General features: G+C 68.3%; 1 protein-coding gene across 2 annotated transcripts in view; it reads right to left on the bottom strand.

Moving 5' to 3' along the window:
- Window positions 1–2487: 2487 nt before the first annotated feature.
- SMPDL3B (sphingomyelin phosphodiesterase acid like 3B) overlaps window positions 2488–15694 on the bottom strand; it is a 34825-nt gene continuing 21618 nt past the window's right edge. For both annotated transcript variants that reach the window (XM_073317493.2, XM_073317492.2), the window contains exons 6-8: window positions 15514–15694; window positions 4452–4585; window positions 2488–3043 (exon numbers count right to left, since the gene is read on the bottom strand). In XM_073317493.2, coding sequence (XP_073173594.1) covers window positions 2663–3043; window positions 4452–4585; window positions 15514–15694 — 696 coding nt within the window. In that variant the 3' untranslated portion in view covers window positions 2488–2662. The remainder of the gene's footprint in view (window positions 3044–4451; window positions 4586–15513) is intronic.

Here is a 15694-nt window from a genome sequence, read left to right as displayed (position 1 = left end):
CCCCCCCGGGCTCCCCCCTGCCCCTGGGGACCCCTCCCCCCCCGGGCTCCCCCCTGCCCCTGAGGACCCCTCCCCCCCCGGGCTCCCCCCTGCCCCTGAGGACCCCTCCCCCCCCGGGCTCCCCCCTGCCCCTGGGGACCCCTCCCCCCCCCGGGCTCCCCCCTGCCCCTGGGGACCCCTCCCCCCCCGGGCTCCCCCCGGCCCCTGGGGACCCCTCCTCCCCCCGGGCTCCCCCCCGGCCCCTGGGGACCCCTCCCCCCCTCCCCCCCGCCCCTGGGGACCCCTCCTCCCCCCGGGCTCCCCCCGGCCCCTGGGGACCCCTCCTCCCCCCGGGCTGCCCCCCGGCCCCTGGGGACCCCTCCTCCCCCCGGGCTCCCCCCGGCCCCTGGGGACCCCTCCTCCCCCCGGGCTGCCCCCCGGCCCCTGGGGACCCCTCCTCCCCCCGGGCTCCCCCCTGCCCCTTGAAACCCTCCCCCCCCGGGCTCCCCCCCGGCCCCTGGGGACCCCTCCTCCCCCCCGGGACTGCCCCTTGAAACTCTCCCCCCCCGGGCTCACCCCCGCCCCTTGAAACCTTCCCCCCACGCCAGGCTCCCCCCCGGCCCCTGAGGACCCCTCCCCCGGCTCCCCCGGCTCCGGCTGCCCCCTCGCTCCGACCGCTCCCGGCCCCGCGGCGCCGCCCGAGAGACGCTCCCGGCCGGGGGCGGGGCAGAGGCGGCGGCTCGGCCCGCGGCCCCCAGCGCGCGGGAAGCGGCCTCGCTGGGAGGCCGGAGGCCGGAGGCCGGGTCGGGAAGGCTCTGCCCCCCCCCACCCCGCAGCCTGGCCCCGGGGCCCCCCCGGGACCCCCCCAGCCCAGCCCCCCGACAGGCCCCGCCCCCCGGACCTCCAACACCCCCCCAGGCCCCCGAGCCCCGCCCCCAGGGCTCCGCCCCCCGACAGGCCCCGCCCCCCACATTATTTGGCTCCAGGGTCCCGCTGAGGCCTGGCCCGTGCGGGCCGCGGCTCTGGGGGAAGGTGGGGCCTGGGGGGCGTTGGGGTCGCCGTGCTGAGCGTAACCCAGGCTGACGGAGGCCGGCGCGGGGCCCTAGCCGCACAGCTGGGCTCAGAGCCGCCGGAGCAGCGCGGCCGAACCGCACAGGCAGTCGGCCCCGCTCGTCGGCCGGGGCGAGTGGCCCCGGCTGGGTCCTCGAGCCCAAGTGGTGACAACCCCTCCCCGGGCTGGGTGCTCCCCTGAACCCCACCGGACTGTCTCCCGAGGCTCTTCGGTCTAGCAGAGGAAGCTTAACCCAGTCCAAGGGCTGGACGTTGAAGCTAGAGAGACTGGAAATAAGGTGTGAGGAAGTTGGGAATTTCCCTTGTTCTGGTGTACCTGCGTCTATGTGAGTCTTACTGGTTTGGATGAGTACTGTGCATGCCCCAGTTTTCCTGTGTGACGCATCGGGCCTCGGTGGTGGGAACAGAGGTGTGTGACTTCGGCTGAGACCCTCTGGAGTCCCCCCCCCCCCCTGCCCTTTGTAACCTGAGACCCAGGAGGGGGCTGCAACCAGGTGATGACCAGATGACTCTTTGCCTGGGAAGCGAGACAAAGACAAGGAGGAGGGGCAATGGGGGTATCCGAGGTTGGGGCTTTGGAAGCGTGACCATCTGCTTGGGGGGGGACTGGAAGAGGGGAGTCCGGGGCTTCTAGCCCAGAACTCCGTAAGAAAGTCACTGAATTTGTGGAATTCATACTGGGGGGCAAAAAGCTGTGCATATTCTTCCGCCACATTGCCAGAGGGAGCAGATTTCATGATCTTACGCTGTACAGTTCTCTGTGCAGCACAAGACAATACAGTTTTGGGTTTAGACTCCGGAGGGGGGTGTGCACTGATTGCTGGGCAATTCCTGAGCTGAGTCTTCCCATCAGAGCTGATCTCAGTGTCTGTGTCTTCCTGCCGCTGGGTGTGTCCCTACCTGTGTGTGTGCGCTGGAGGAGGCTTGAGGGCCTGGCTCATCAGGACAGAGTGAGGGAGCCCAGGCTGGTGGAGCGGGGGGGCTCAGTGGTACCCCAGTACATCAGGTTACACCCCGAAGGGGGGGTAACCCACCACACCATAGTCACGGCTCCTCCCCTAGAATCATAGAATATCAGGGTTGGAAGGGACCCCAGGAGGTCATCTAGTCCAACCCCCTGCTTGAAGCAGGACCAATTCCCAGTTAAATCATCCCAGCCAGGGCTTTGTCAAGCCTGACCTTAAAAACCTCTAAGGAAGGAGATTCTACCACCTCCCTAGGTAACGCATTCCAGTGTTTCACCACCCTCTTAGTGGAAAAAGTTGAATTATGTTCCTAATTCAAATTTCTGCACTTGGGCTACAATCCTAGTGACGAGGCAGGGTGTAGTTCCACACCTGTTAGCAGGTCGAGTTAAAGATTATGGGACTCGTGGGGTGAACAGCAATTTCCTCGCCCACATTCCTGCTTAGAAAGCACCAGGCAGGACACCATCCCTTCCAAACCCAACAATCTTTATTAGAAGGGGTCAAAGTCATGTCATAAAACCCCTGGAATAAAAACAGATTTCATCCTCTTCTGGAGTAAATTCCAACCCCTGAGGCATTTGCTGATGTTGATGTATGTGCTGCATTCTCTGTTTGCACAGAGCTGGGGCTCCACCTAGGCAGAGTCACCAGAGGTGCCCCTGGAAGCGGAGGAGGCCCAGCAGTGAGCAGAGGAATAAAAGGGGTTTTGCTGGCAGAGAGGATACAGCTGTGAAGCTCCTGGCTTTAATGCATTCATCGTATTTTAGAAAATCAACTTCCCTGATAGCACAGACATGATCAGTCTGGCAGCTTTCGTCACACTCTGTGAGGTCATACTTGACTGAGTTAAACTGGTAGTACTGTTGTAAGTAGTTCTTGTCCTTCGATATCTTCTCCAGGACCATGTGCATGGAACGTGCTGACCCGTCAGGGACCTGGAAGGCTTCAGTCAGCCGGTACTCTCTCTCCCATCTTGGGGCCACCAGGTTAGCATGAGTTAGGTTTAAATAATAAGTCACTACCTCCTGCAGCGAGAAAGAGGAGACCAAGAGGAGTGTTGGGGCAACCGAGCACAGAAACAACACTGGGAGCGACCAATTCGGCCAGGGCTGCGATGGGGCTGGGCTTCAGCAGCCTCCCCGTCACTGCTGCTGGTGTGGGGCGCTTCCGCCCACGCCAAACCCAGCGTGGAAGAGACACCAGCCGCCTGGGGAGCGGTGAGCAGGCGTCTGGCAAGCTCTGGCCAATTCCAGCAGGACAGTTCTGGCTGGATGTTAGCTCTGCTTGGGGGCCCGGCCATCATGCTGGGGGCTTTATCCCATCAAGTAACAGGCCATGTGCAAAGGGCTGTTAATGGGGCCCAGGTTAAAGGTATCTCAAACCTGAGTATCCTGCAAGGGTCAGCTTTAAAAGAGTTTGACCAACTGGATTTGTGCCCCACTTTGCGTCTTTATGCTGGATGGAGAAGGGCTGGCAGGGCGCTTGGGGTGTTTGTTTTTACCACAGAAATATCAGGCTTGTGGCGCTTTGCAGGGGGGCGTGGGGGAGGGTGCAGGGTTACTGTAAGCATGAGCCCTTCCTGGAGGAGATGGGGGACTGAATCTTTACTAAAGGCTGCCTTTCGCCAAACTGTTCCTTGCTCAGCAAAGTTACCGGGTGTTAACAAAATCAAGGCAAAAGCAGAGCTTTAAATAGTCTGGTTAAAACCCCTGCTGCTCTGTCTCCCAGCATTCACTCTCTGGGCTCCCGAGATCTCTCCTTGACTAGTTCTCCAGGCTTCCAGAGAATCTTCCAGGACAAATAAACGTTGCATTTCTAATGGACCAAACAGAAGAGTTTGATACTGTCGGGCCTTCCTTATTCACTGTAAAGAAGCAAAGAAGGGCACAAGCACATTTTCACCTTTCTAGGTAGCACAGATAACTGAGTCAGGGGCCCCCCCTACAACACAGCTATTCCCTGATCCGGTTACAGTACGGGTCCCATTCACAGTGTAGACCAGACCTAAACCATATTCTGTATGGGAGCTAGAGTCTTGCATGTGAGCTCCAGTCAGCTGTGATTTTATTCCCCAAATGGAAGTGCTGGAAGCCCCATTGCTAGGGATATTTAAAACCAGACTGGGTAAAGGCCTGCAGAATAAACTGGGAGGAGCAATCCTGCACTGCCCTGGAGGGCTCTGATCCCAGCAGCTCGCTACACCCACATCACCCTCCCAAGCTCCCTGGAACTTACTGCCATTGTCCTACTGAATCAAACCTTCACGTGCATTGTGACACTGGAATATTTTGCCCCTGCCTCTCTCCCTTTGGCCTTAGATTACCTCTGGGTCTGATTTATTAGAGCAAAGTGGAGGTATTGGGTGAGTAGCCCCTGGGCTGTTGCAGTCACACCCCAAGGGGACAGACCATGCAGTGTGGGGGCACCTCCCACCTTCACTTGCAGGGTGCCTCGGTCATAGTCAAAGACTCGGATCCCAGGGTTGTTGGCACCGTTGTGCACTCCGGGTAGCGTTGTTTTCCAGGGAGTCACTCCTGGGGCTAAGAACATGGTGGCGATTGGGGAACCTGAATGGAAAGGCAAAACAAAGCATGTGTGAGTGAACGCCCTGCCTGCGTCAGGCCCAGTCCAGCTACAACCCCGGTGCGTGGCATCGGTAACTATCTGTGATGCTGCTGCCTGCCCCACTTCCCTCGACCATGTGTCAGTGGGGCTCGTGAATCCGCTCCTAATGGCATCACAGCGCATGAGCGGCCGCCAACATCTGGGCTGACACCAGGGTTGAACTGGGGCCCTCCCCAGTTAAAAGCACAACTCTCTACAGCCTGAGCTAAAGAATCAGGCTCTGCAGCTACGGGTTGCAACAGCTTCACATCCTCCGTGGCCAGGGCCAGACTAACGCAGGGGCTTTAGGGGCTGTAGCCCAGGGCCTCGGGCTAAGGGCCCCCCACAAAAATCCATAACTATACACAATGCAGTGGTCACCAACCCGTCGATCGTGATCGACTGGTCCATCCTGGAGCTTCTGCCAGTCAATTGCAATCTCCAGGCCACTAAAAGTCCAGCAGCACAGCAGGGCTCAGGAAGGCAGCCTGCCATAGCCCCACGCTGCTCCCGGAAGGAGCCAGCTGCTGGCACATCCCTGTGGCCCCTGGCACGGGGGCGGGAGGAGGCTCCGCGCACTGCCTCCACCCGCAGCACCGTCCCCGCAGCTCCCATTGGCCAGTTCCCGGCCAATGGGAGCTGCGGGGGCTGAACTTGCAGGCGCGGGCCGCGCATGGAGACATGCTGTCCCCCTCCCCCCAGGGATGTGCAGAGACGTGCCAGCAGCCCGCCACTTCTGGGAGTGGCGTGGGGCTATGGCAGGCTGCCTGCCTGAGCCCTGCTGCACCGCTGGCTGGGAGCTGCCTGTGGAAAGCGCCTGCACCCCACACCCCAACCCCCTGCTCCCGGTCAGACTCCCCTCCTGCACCCAGCTCCCTCCCAGAGCCCGCACCCCTCAGCCCGGAGCCCCCTCCTGCACCCAACTCCCTCCCAGAGCCCGCACCCCTCAGCCCGGAGCCCCCTCCTGCACCCAGCTCCCTCCCAGAGCCCGCGCCCCTCAGCCCGGAGCCCCCTCCTGCACCCAGCTCCCTCCCAGAGCCCGCGCCCCTCAGCCCGGAGCCCCCTCCTGCACCCAGCTCCCTCCCAGAGCCCGCGCCCCTCCGCCCGGAGCCCCCTCCTGCACCCAGCTCCCTCCCAGAGCCCGCGCCCCTCAGCCCGGAGTCCCCTCCTGCACCCAACTCCCTCCCAGAGCCCGCACCCCTCACCCTCTCCTGCACCCCAACACTCTGCCTCAGACCGGAGCCCCCTCCTGCACCCAGCTCCCTCCCAGAGCCCGTACCCCACAGCCCGGAGCCCCCTCCTGCACCCAGCTCCCTCCCAGAGCCCTCAGCCCGGAGCCCCCTCCTGCACCCAGCTCCCTCCCAGAGCCCGCGCCCCTCAGCCCGGAGTCCCCTCCTGCACCCAACTCCCTCCCAGAGCCCGCACCCCTCACCATCTCCTGCACCCCAACACTCTGCCTCAGACCGGAGCCCCCTCCTGCACCCAGCTCCCTCCCAGAGCCCGTACCCCACAGCCCCCTCCTGCACCCAGCTCCCTCCCAGAGCCCTCAGCCCGGAGCCCCCTCCTGCACCCAGCTCCCTCCCAGAGCCCGCACCCCTCAGCCCGGAGCCCCCTCCTGCACCCAGCTCCCTCCCAGAGCCCTCAGCCCCCTCCTCCACCCAACTCCCTCCCAGAGCCCGCGCCCCTCAGCCCATAGCCCCCTCCTGCACCCAGCTCCCTCCCAGAGCCCGCGCCCCTCAGCCCGGAGCCCCCTCCTGCACCCAACTCCCTCCTAGAGCCCGCACCCCTCAGCCCCCTCCTGCACCCAGCTCCCTCCCAGAGCCCGCACCCCTCAGCCCGGAGCCCCCTCCTGCACCCAACTCCCTCCCAGAGCCCGCACCCCTCAGCCCGGAGCCGCCTCCTGCACCCAACTCCCTCCCAGAGCCCGCACCCCTCAGCCCGGAGCCCCCTCCTGCACCCAGCTCCCTCCCAGAGCCCGCGCCCCTCAGCCCGGAGCCCCCTCCTGCACCCAGCTCCCTCCCAGAGCCCGCGCCCCTCAGCCCGGAGCCCCCTCCTGCACCCAACTCCCTCCCAGAGCCCGCGCCCCTCAGCCCGGAGTCCCCTCCTGCACCCAACTCCCTCCCAGAGCCCGCGCCCCTCAGCCCGGAGCCCCCCCCTGCACCCAACTCCCTCCTAGAGCCCGCACCCCTCAGCCCGGAGCCCCCTCCTGCACCCAACTCCTTCCTAGACCCCTCAGCCCGGAGCCCCCTCCTGCACCCAGCTCCCTCCCAGAGCCTGCGCCCCTCAGCCCGGAGCCCCCTCCTGCACCCAACTCCCTCCCAGAGCCCTCAGCCCGGAGCCCCCTCCTGCACCCAACTCCCTCCCAGAGCCCTCAGCCCAGAGCCCCCTCCTGCACCCAACTCCCTCCCAGAGCCCGCACCCCTCAGCCCGGAGCCCCCTCCTGCACCCAACTCCCTCCTAGAGCCCGCACCCCTCAGCCCCCTCCTGCATCCAGCTCCCTCCCAGAGCCCGCACCCCTCAGCCCGGAGCCCCCTCCTGCACCCAACTCCCTCCCAGAGCCCGCACCCCTCAGCCCGGAGCCGCCTCCTGCACCCAGCTCCCTCCCAGAGCCCGCGCCCCTCAGCCCGGAGCCCCCTCCTGCACCCAGCTCCCTCCCAGAGCCCGCGCCCCTCAGCCCGGAGCCCCCTCCTGCACCCAACTCCCTCCCAGAGCCCGCCCCCCTCAGCCCGGAGCCCCTCCCTGCACCCAACTCCCTCCTAGAGCCCGCACCCCTCAGCCCGGAGCCCCCTCCTGCACCCAACTCCTTCCTAGACCCCGCACCCCTCAGCCCGGAGCCCCCTCCTGCACCCAGCTCCCTCCCAGAGCCCGCACCCCTCAGCCCGGAGCCCCCTCCTGCACCCAACTCCCTCCCAGAGCCCTCAGCCCGGAGCCCCCTCCTGCACCCAACTCCCTCCTAGAGCCCGCGCCCCTCAGCCCGGAGCCCCCTCCTGCACCCAGCTCCCTCCCAGAGCCCGTACTCCTCAGCCCGGAGCCCCCTCCTGCACCCAACTCCCTCCCAGAGCCCGCACCCCTCAGCCCGGAGCCCCCTCCTGCACCCAGCTCCCTCCCAGAGCCCGCACCCCTCAGCCCGGAGCCCCCTCCTGCACCCAGCTCCCTCCCAGAGCCCGCACCCCTCAGCCTGGAGCCCCCTCCTGCACCCAGCTCCCTCCCAGAGCCCGCACCCCTCAGCCCGGAGCCCCCTCCTGCACCCAACTCCCTCCCAGAGCCCTCAGCCCGGAGCCCCCTCCTGCACCCAACTCCCTCCCAGAGCCCACACCCCTCAGCCCGGAGCCCCCTCCTGCACCCAACTCCCTCCCAGAGCCCGCACCCCTCAGCCCGGAGCCCCCTCCTGCACCCAGCTCCCTCCCAGAGCCCGCGCCCCTCAGCCCGGAGCCCCCTCCTGCACCCAGCTCCCTCCCAGAGCCCGCGCCCCTCAGCCCGGAGCCCCCTCCTGCACCCAGCTCCCTCCCAGAGCCCGCGCCCCTCAGCCCGGAGCCCCCTCCTGCACCCAGCTCCCTCCCAGAGCCCGCGCCCCTCAGCCCGGAGTCCCCTCCTGCACCCAACTCCCTCCCAGAGCCCGCACCCCTCACCCTCTCCTGCACCCCAACACTCTGCCTCAGACCGGAGCCCACTCCTGCACCCAGCTCCCTCCCAGAGCCCGTACCCCACAGCCCGGAGCCCCCTCCTGCACCCAGCTCCCTCCCAGAGCCCTCAGCCCGGAGCCCCCTCCTGCACCCAGCTCCCTCCCAGAGCCCGCACCCCTCAGCCCGGAGCCCCCTCCTGCACCCAGCTCCCTCCCAGAGCCCTCAGCCCCCTCCTCCACCCAATTCCCTCCCAGAGCCCGCGCCCCTCAGCCCGGAGCCCCCTCCTGCACCCAGCTCCCTCCCAGAGCCCGCGCCCCTCAGCCCGGAGCCCCCTCCTGCACCCAACTCCCTCCGAGAGCCCTCAGCCTGGAGCCCCCTCCTGCACCCAGCTCCCTCCCAGAGCCCGCGCCCCTCAGCCCCCTCCTGCACCCAGCTCCCTCCCAGAGCCCGCACCCCTCAGCCCGGAGCCCCCTCCTGCACCCAACTCCCTCCTAGAGCCCGCACCCCTCAGCCCCCTCCTGCACCCAGCTCCCTCCCAGAGCCCGCACCCCTCAGCCCGGAGCCCCCTCCTGCACCCAACTCCCTCCCAGAGCCCGCACCCCTCAGCCCGGAGCCGCCTCCTGCACCCAACTCCCTCCCAGAGCCCGCACCCCTCAGCCCGGAGCCCCCTCCTGCACCCAGCTCCCTCCCAGAGCCCGCACCCCTCAGCCCGGAGCCCCCTCCTGCACCCAACTGCCTCCCAGAGCCCTCAGCCCGGAGCCCCCTCCTGCACCCAACTCCCTCCCAGAGCCCTCAGCCCAGAGCCCCCTCTGCACCCAACTCCCTCCCAGAGCCCGCACCCCTCAGCCCGGAGCCCCCTCCTGCACCCAGCTCCCTCCCAGAGCCCGCACCCCTCAGCCCGGAGCCCCCTCCTGCACCCAGCTCCCTCCCAGAGCCCGCACCCCTCAGCCTGGAGCCCCCTCCTGCACCCAGCTCCCTCCCAGAGCCCGCACCCCTCAGCCCGGAGCCCCCTCCTGCACCCAACTCCCTCCCAGAGCCCTCAGCCCGGAGCCCCCTCCTGCACCCAACTCCCTCCCAGAGCCCACACCCCTCAGCCCGGAGCCCCCTCCTGCACCCAACTCCCTCCCAGAGCCCGCACCCCTCAGCCCGGAGCCCCCTCCTGCACCCAGCTCCCTCCCAGAGCCCGCGCCCCTCAGCCCGGAGCCCCCTCCTGCACCCAGCTCCCTCCCAGAGCCCGCGCCCCTCAGCCCGGAGGCCCCTCCTGCACCCAGCTCCCTCCCAGAGCCCGCGCCCCTCAGCCCGGAGCCCCCTCCTGCACCCAGCTCCCTCCCAGAGCCCGCGCCCCTCAGCCCGGAGTCCCCTCCTGCACCCAACTCCCTCCCAGAGCCCGCACCCCTCACCCTCTCCTGCACCCCAACACTCTGCCTCAGACCGGAGCCCACTCCTGCACCCAGCTCCCTCCCAGAGCCCGTACCCCACAGCCCGGAGCCCCCTCCTGCACCCAGCTCCCTCCCAGAGCCCTCAGCCCGGAGCCCCCTCCTGCACCCAGCTCCCTCCCAGAGCCCGCACCCCTCAGCCCGGAGCCCCCTCCTGCACCCAGCTCCCTCCCAGAGCCCTCAGCCCCCTCCTCCACCCAATTCCCTCCCAGAGCCCGCGCCCCTCAGCCCGGAGCCCCCTCCTGCACCCAGCTCCCTCCCAGAGCCCGCGCCCTTCAGCCCGGAGCCCCCTCCTGCACCCAACTCCCTCCGAGAGCCCTCAGCCTGGAGCCCCCTCCTGCACCCAGCTCCCTCCCAGAGCCCGCGCCCCTCAGCCCCCTCCTGCACCCAGCTCCCTCCCAGAGCCCGCACCCCTCAGCCCGGAGCCCCCTCCTGCACCCAACTCCCTCCTAGAGCCCGCACCCCTCAGCCCCCTCCTGCACCCAGCTCCCTCCCAGAGCCCGCACCCCTCAGCCCGGAGCCCCCTCCTGCACCCAACTCCCTCCCAGAGCCCGCACCCCTCAGCCCGGAGCCGCCTCCTGCACCCAACTCCCTCCCAGAGCCCGCACCCCTCAGCCCGGAGCCCCCTCCTGCACCCAGCTCCCTCCCAGAGCCCGCGCCCCTCAGCCCGGAGCCCCCTCCTGCACCCAGCTCCCTCCCAGAGCCCGCGCCCCTCAGCCCGGAGCCCCCTCCTGCACCCAGCTCCCTCCCAGAGCCCGCGCCCCTCAGCCCGGAGCCCCCTCCTGCACCCAACTCCCTCCCAGAGCCCGCGCCCCTCAGCCCGGAGCCCCCTCCTGCACCCAACTCCCTCCCAGAGCCCTCAGCCCGGAGCCCCCTCTGCACCCAACTCCCTCCAGAGCCCGCACCCCTCAGCCCGGAGCCCCCTCCTGCACCCAACTCCCTCCCAGAGCCCGCGCCCCTCAGCCCGGAGCCCCCTCCTGCACCCAGCTCCCTCCCAGAGCCCGTACTCCTCAGCCCGGAGCCCCCTCCTGCACCCAACTCCCTCCCAGAGCCCGCACCCCTCAACCCGGAGCCCCCTCCTGCACCCAGCTCCCTCCCAGAGCCCGCACCCCTCAGCCCGGAGCCCCCTCCTGCACCCAGCTCCCTCCCAGAGCCCGCACCCCTCAGCCTGGATCCCCCTCCTGCACCCAGCTCCCTCCCAGAGCCCGCACCCCTCAGCCCGGAGCCCCCTCCTGCACCCAACTCCCTCCCAGAGCCCTCAGCCCGGAGCCCCCTCCTGCACCCAACTCCCTCCCAGAGCCCACACCCCTCAGCCCGGAGCCCCCTCCTGCACCCAACTCCCTCCCAGAGCCCGCACCCCTCAGCCTGGAGCCCCATCCTGCACCCAACTTCCTCCTAGAGCCCGCGCCCCTCAGCCCGGAGCCCCCTCCTGCACCCAGCTCCCTCCCAGAGCCCGTACTCCTCAGCCCGGAGCCCCCTCCTGCACCCAACTCCCTCCTAGAGCCCGCACCCCTCAGTCCGGAGCCCCCTCCTGCACCCAGCTCCCTCCCAGAGCCCGCACCCCTCAGCCCGGAGCCCCCTCCTGCACCCAGCTCCCTCCCAGAGCCCGCAACCCTCAGCCTGGAGCCCCCTCCTGCACCCAGCTCCCTCCAACAGCCCGCACCCCTCACCCTCTCCTGCACCCAACTCCCTCCCAGAGCCCGCACCCCTCAGCCCAGAGCCCCCTCCTGCACCCAGCTTCCTCCCAGAGCCCGCACCCCTCACCCTCTCCTGCACCCAACTCCCTCCCAGAGCCCGCACCCCTCAGCCCGGAGCCCCCTCCTGCACCCAACTCCCTCCCAGAGCCCTCAGCCCGGAGCCCCCTCCTGCACCCAGCTCCCTCCCAGAGCCCGCACCCCTCAGCCCGGAGCCCCCTCCTGCACCCAACTCCCTCCCAGAGCCCGCACCCCTCACCCTCTCCTGCACCCAACTCCCTCCCAGAGCTCGCACCCCTCAGCCCAGAGCCCCCTGCTGCACCCAGCTTCCTCCCAGAGCCCGCACCCTTCACCCTCTCCTGCACCCAACTCCCTCCCAGAGCCCGCACCCCTCAGCCCGGAGCCCCCTCCTGCACCCAACTCCCTCCTAGAGCCCGCACCCCTCAGCCCGGAGCCCCCTCCTGCACCCAACTCCCTCCTAGAGCCCGCACCCCTCAGCCTGGAGCCCCCTCCTGCACCCAGCTCCCTCCCAGAGCCCTCAGCCCGGAGCCCCCTCCTGCACCCAGCTCCCTCCCAGAGCCCGCACCCCTCAGCCCGGAGCCCCCTCCTGCACCCAGCTCCCTCCCAGAGCCCGCGCCCCTCAGCCCGGAGCCCCCTCCTGCACCCAACTCCCTCCCAGAGCCCTCAGCCCGGAGCCCCCTCCTGCACCCAACTCCCTCCCAGAGCCCGCACCCCTCAGCCCGGAGCCCCCTCCTGCACCCAGCTCCCTCCCAAAGCCCTCAGCCCGGAGCCCCCTCCTGCACCCAGCTCCCTCCCAGAGCCCGCACCCCTCAGCCCAGAGCCCCCTCCTGCACCCAGCTCCCTCCCAGAGCCCTCAGCCTGGAGCCCCCTCCTGCACCCAGCTCCCTCCCAGAGCCCGCACCCCTCAGCCCGGAGCCCCCTCCTGCACCCAGCTCCCTCCCAGAGCCCGCACCCCTCAGCCCGGAGCCCCCTCCTGCACCCAGCTCCCTCCCAGAGCCCGCACCCCTCAGCCTGGAGCCCCCTCCTGCACCCAGCTCCCTCCCAGAGCCCGCACCCCTCAGCCCGGAGCCCCCTCCTGCACCCAGCTCCCTCCCAGAGCCCGCACCCCTGAGCCTGGAGCCCCCTCCTGCACCCAGCTCCCTCCCAGAGCCCGCACCCCTCAGCCCAGAGCCCCCTCCTGCACCCAGCTTCCTCCCAGAGCCCGCACCCCCCACCCTCTCCTGCATGCAACTCCCTCCCAGAGCCCGCGCCCCTGACCCCGGAGCCCCCTCCTGCACCCAGCTCCCTCCCAGAGCCCGCACCCCTCAGCCCGGAGCCCCCTCCTGCACCCAGCTCCCTCCCAGAGCCCGCACCCCTCAGCCCGGAGCCCCCTCCTGCACCCAACTCCCTCCTAGAGCCCTCAGCCCGGAGCCCCCTCCTGCACCCAGCTCCCTCCCAGAGCCCTCAGCCCGGAGCCCCCTCCTGCACCCAGCTCCCTCCCAGAGCCCGCACCCCTCAGCCTGGAGCCCTCTCCTGCACCCAGCTCCCTCCCAGAGCCCGCACCCCTCAGCCCGGAGCCCCCTCCTGCACCCAGCTCCCTCCTAGAGCCCGCACCCCTCAGCCCGGAGCCTCCTCCTGCACCTAACTCCCTCCCAGAGCCCGCGCCCCTCAGCCCGGAGCCCCCTCCTGCACCCAGCTCCCTCCCAGAGCCCGCACCCCTCAGCCCGGAGCCCCCTCCTGCACCCAACTCCCTCCTAGAGCCCTCAGCCCGGAGCCCCCTCCTGCACCCAGCTCCCTCCCAGAGCCCGCACCCCTCAGCCTGGAGCCCCCTCCTGCACCCAGCTCCCTCCCAGAGCCCGCACCCCTCAGCCCGGAGCCCCCTCCTGCACCCAGCTCCCTCCTAGAGCCCGCACCCCTCAGCCCGGAGCTCCCTCCTGCACCCAACTCCCTCCCAGAGCCCGCGCCCCTCAGCCCGGAGCCCCCTCCTGCACCCAGCTCCCTCCCAGAGCCCGCACCCCTCAGCCCGGAGCCCCCTCCTGCACCCAACTCCCTCCTAGAGCCCTCAGCCCGGAGCCCCCTCCTGCACCCAGCTCCCTCCCAGAGCCCGCACCCCTCAGCCCGGAGCCCCCTCCTGCACCCAGCTCCCTCCCAGAGCCCGCACCCCTCAGCCTGGAGCCCCCTCCTGCACCCAGCTCCCTCCCAGAGCCCGCACCCCTCAGCCTGGAGCCCCCTCCTACACCCAACTCCCTCCCAGAGCCCGCGCCCCTCAGCCCGGAGCCCCCTCCTGCACCCAGCTTCCTCCCAGAGCCCGCACCCCTCAGCCCGGAGCCCCCTCCTGCACCCAACTCCCTCCCAGAGCCCGCGCCCCTCAGCCCGGAGCCCCCTCCTGCACCCAGCTCCCTCCCAGAGCCCGCACCCCTCAGCCCGGAGCCCCCTCCTGCACCGAGCTCCCTCCCAGAGCCCGCGCCCCTCAGCCCGGAGCCCCCTCCTGCACCCAACTCCCTCCCAGAGCCCACACCCCTCAGCCCGGAGCCCCCTCCTGCACCCAGCTCCCTCCCAGAGCCTGCGCCCCTCAGCCCGGAGCCCCCTCCTGCACCCAGCTCCCTCCCAGAGCCCTCAGCCCGGAGCCCCCTCCTGCACCCAGCTCCCTCCCAGAGCCCGCACCCGTCAGCCAGGAGCCCCCTCCTGCACCCAGCTCCCTCCCAGAGCCCGCACCCCTCAGCCCGGAGCCCCCTCCTGCACCCAGCTCCCTCCCAGAGCCCGCACCCCTCAGCCCGGAGCCCCCTCCTGCACCCAGCTCCCTCCCAGAGCCCGCACCCCTCAGCCCGGAGCCCCCTCCTGCACCCAGCTCCCTCCCAGAGCCCGCACCCGTCAGCCCGGAGCCCCCTCCTGCACCCAACTCCCTCCCAGAGCCCGTGCCCCTCAGCCCGGAGCCCCCTCCTGCACCCAGCTTCCTCCCAGAGCCCGCACCCCTCAGCCCGGAGCCCCCTCCTGCACCCAACTCCCTCCCAGAGCCCGCGCCCCTCAGCCCGGAGCCCCCTCCTGCACCCAGCTCCCTCCCAGAGCCCGCGCCCCTCAGCCCGGAGCCCCCTCCTGCACCCAGCTTCCTCCCAGAGCCCGCACCCCTCAGCCCGGAGCCCCCTCCTGCACCCAACTCCCTCCCAGAGCCCGCGCCCCTCAGCCCGGAGCCCCCTCCTGCACCCAGCTCCCTCCCAGAGCCCGCACCCCTCAGCCCGGAGCCCCCTCCTGCACCCAGCTCCCTCCCAGAGCCCGCGCCCCTCAGCCCGGGGCCCCCTCCTGCACCGAACTCCCTCCCAGAGCCTGCACCCCTCAGCCCGGAGCCCCCTCCTGCACCCAGCTCCCTCCCAGAGCCTGCGCCCCTCAGCCCGGAGCCCCCTCCTGCACCCAACTCCCTCCCAGAAAGGAACTAATATAACAGCTGTTCTAAGATAAGTAGCCGCCTATTTTGAATTAACTTAACTATATTCTACATGTTTTAAGACTGAAATCTAACCACTGAATGACATTATGTTAATTAAAAGACAAGTTTAGTATAGCGTTAATAGCCTCAATGCCATAATTGTGATCATTTTGTTTTAAATTAGGAAAAAAACTTGTATACAAGGGTCCCACAAAATCTATTAGCCCCAGGCCCACAGGGGAGTTAATCTGGCTCTGTCTGTGGCTCCCACTCAGAGAGCTCCATGGCAGACACTGACCAGTGAGTTACGCGGGCTGGAAAGATCTGTGCCACTACCCCATAGGGCCTCAGCAGGTGGGGACGGAGTGCCTGGAGGACAGTCACCAGCCTCAGGTGGGGCAGTGCACTCTGGCCCTGCACAGTGCTGGGAGGCAGGAAGACTCGCCGAAGAGTAACACCGGCAGGCTTACAGGTCTTGCCACACCATGGTGACAGCGGTTTTCAGCAAAGGGTCCCCTGATTTGGTACTGACAAGTCTATGTGCTAGAATAGACTGGACCAAACCACCGTCCATTCAATTTCAGAGAGTGTGATGCAGAACAAGTCTTTCCTAGCATTTGGGGAACGGTTACAGAGAACCATGGTCAGTAATGGGATGTTCTCCTAGAGTGGACGGGGCTGTGGGTGAATGGCTCAGACCAAGCCAAGGAACGGTACCTCCATTGCTGTAAAACATCCGAAAGCTGTCAGTGTGATGGTGCCCAAAGAACTGGGCCGCTATCACTGCATGGTGCTGCTGCACGATCTCTGTATAGCGTTTGTTAAAGTGCTTCCGGAACCAGGATTTGCTCTGCTTCTTCTCAAAGAAGCCAGGCGGGATGTGCCCTGCAATATAGAC

This window comes from Lepidochelys kempii, chromosome 19 (genome assembly GCF_965140285.1).
Source record: "Lepidochelys kempii isolate rLepKem1 chromosome 19, rLepKem1.hap1, whole genome shotgun sequence".
Taxonomy (NCBI): Eukaryota; Metazoa; Chordata; order Testudines; family Cheloniidae; genus Lepidochelys; species Lepidochelys kempii.
Note: the sequence above shows the minus strand (reverse complement) of the source record. Positions and strands in the feature narration are given on the sequence as shown.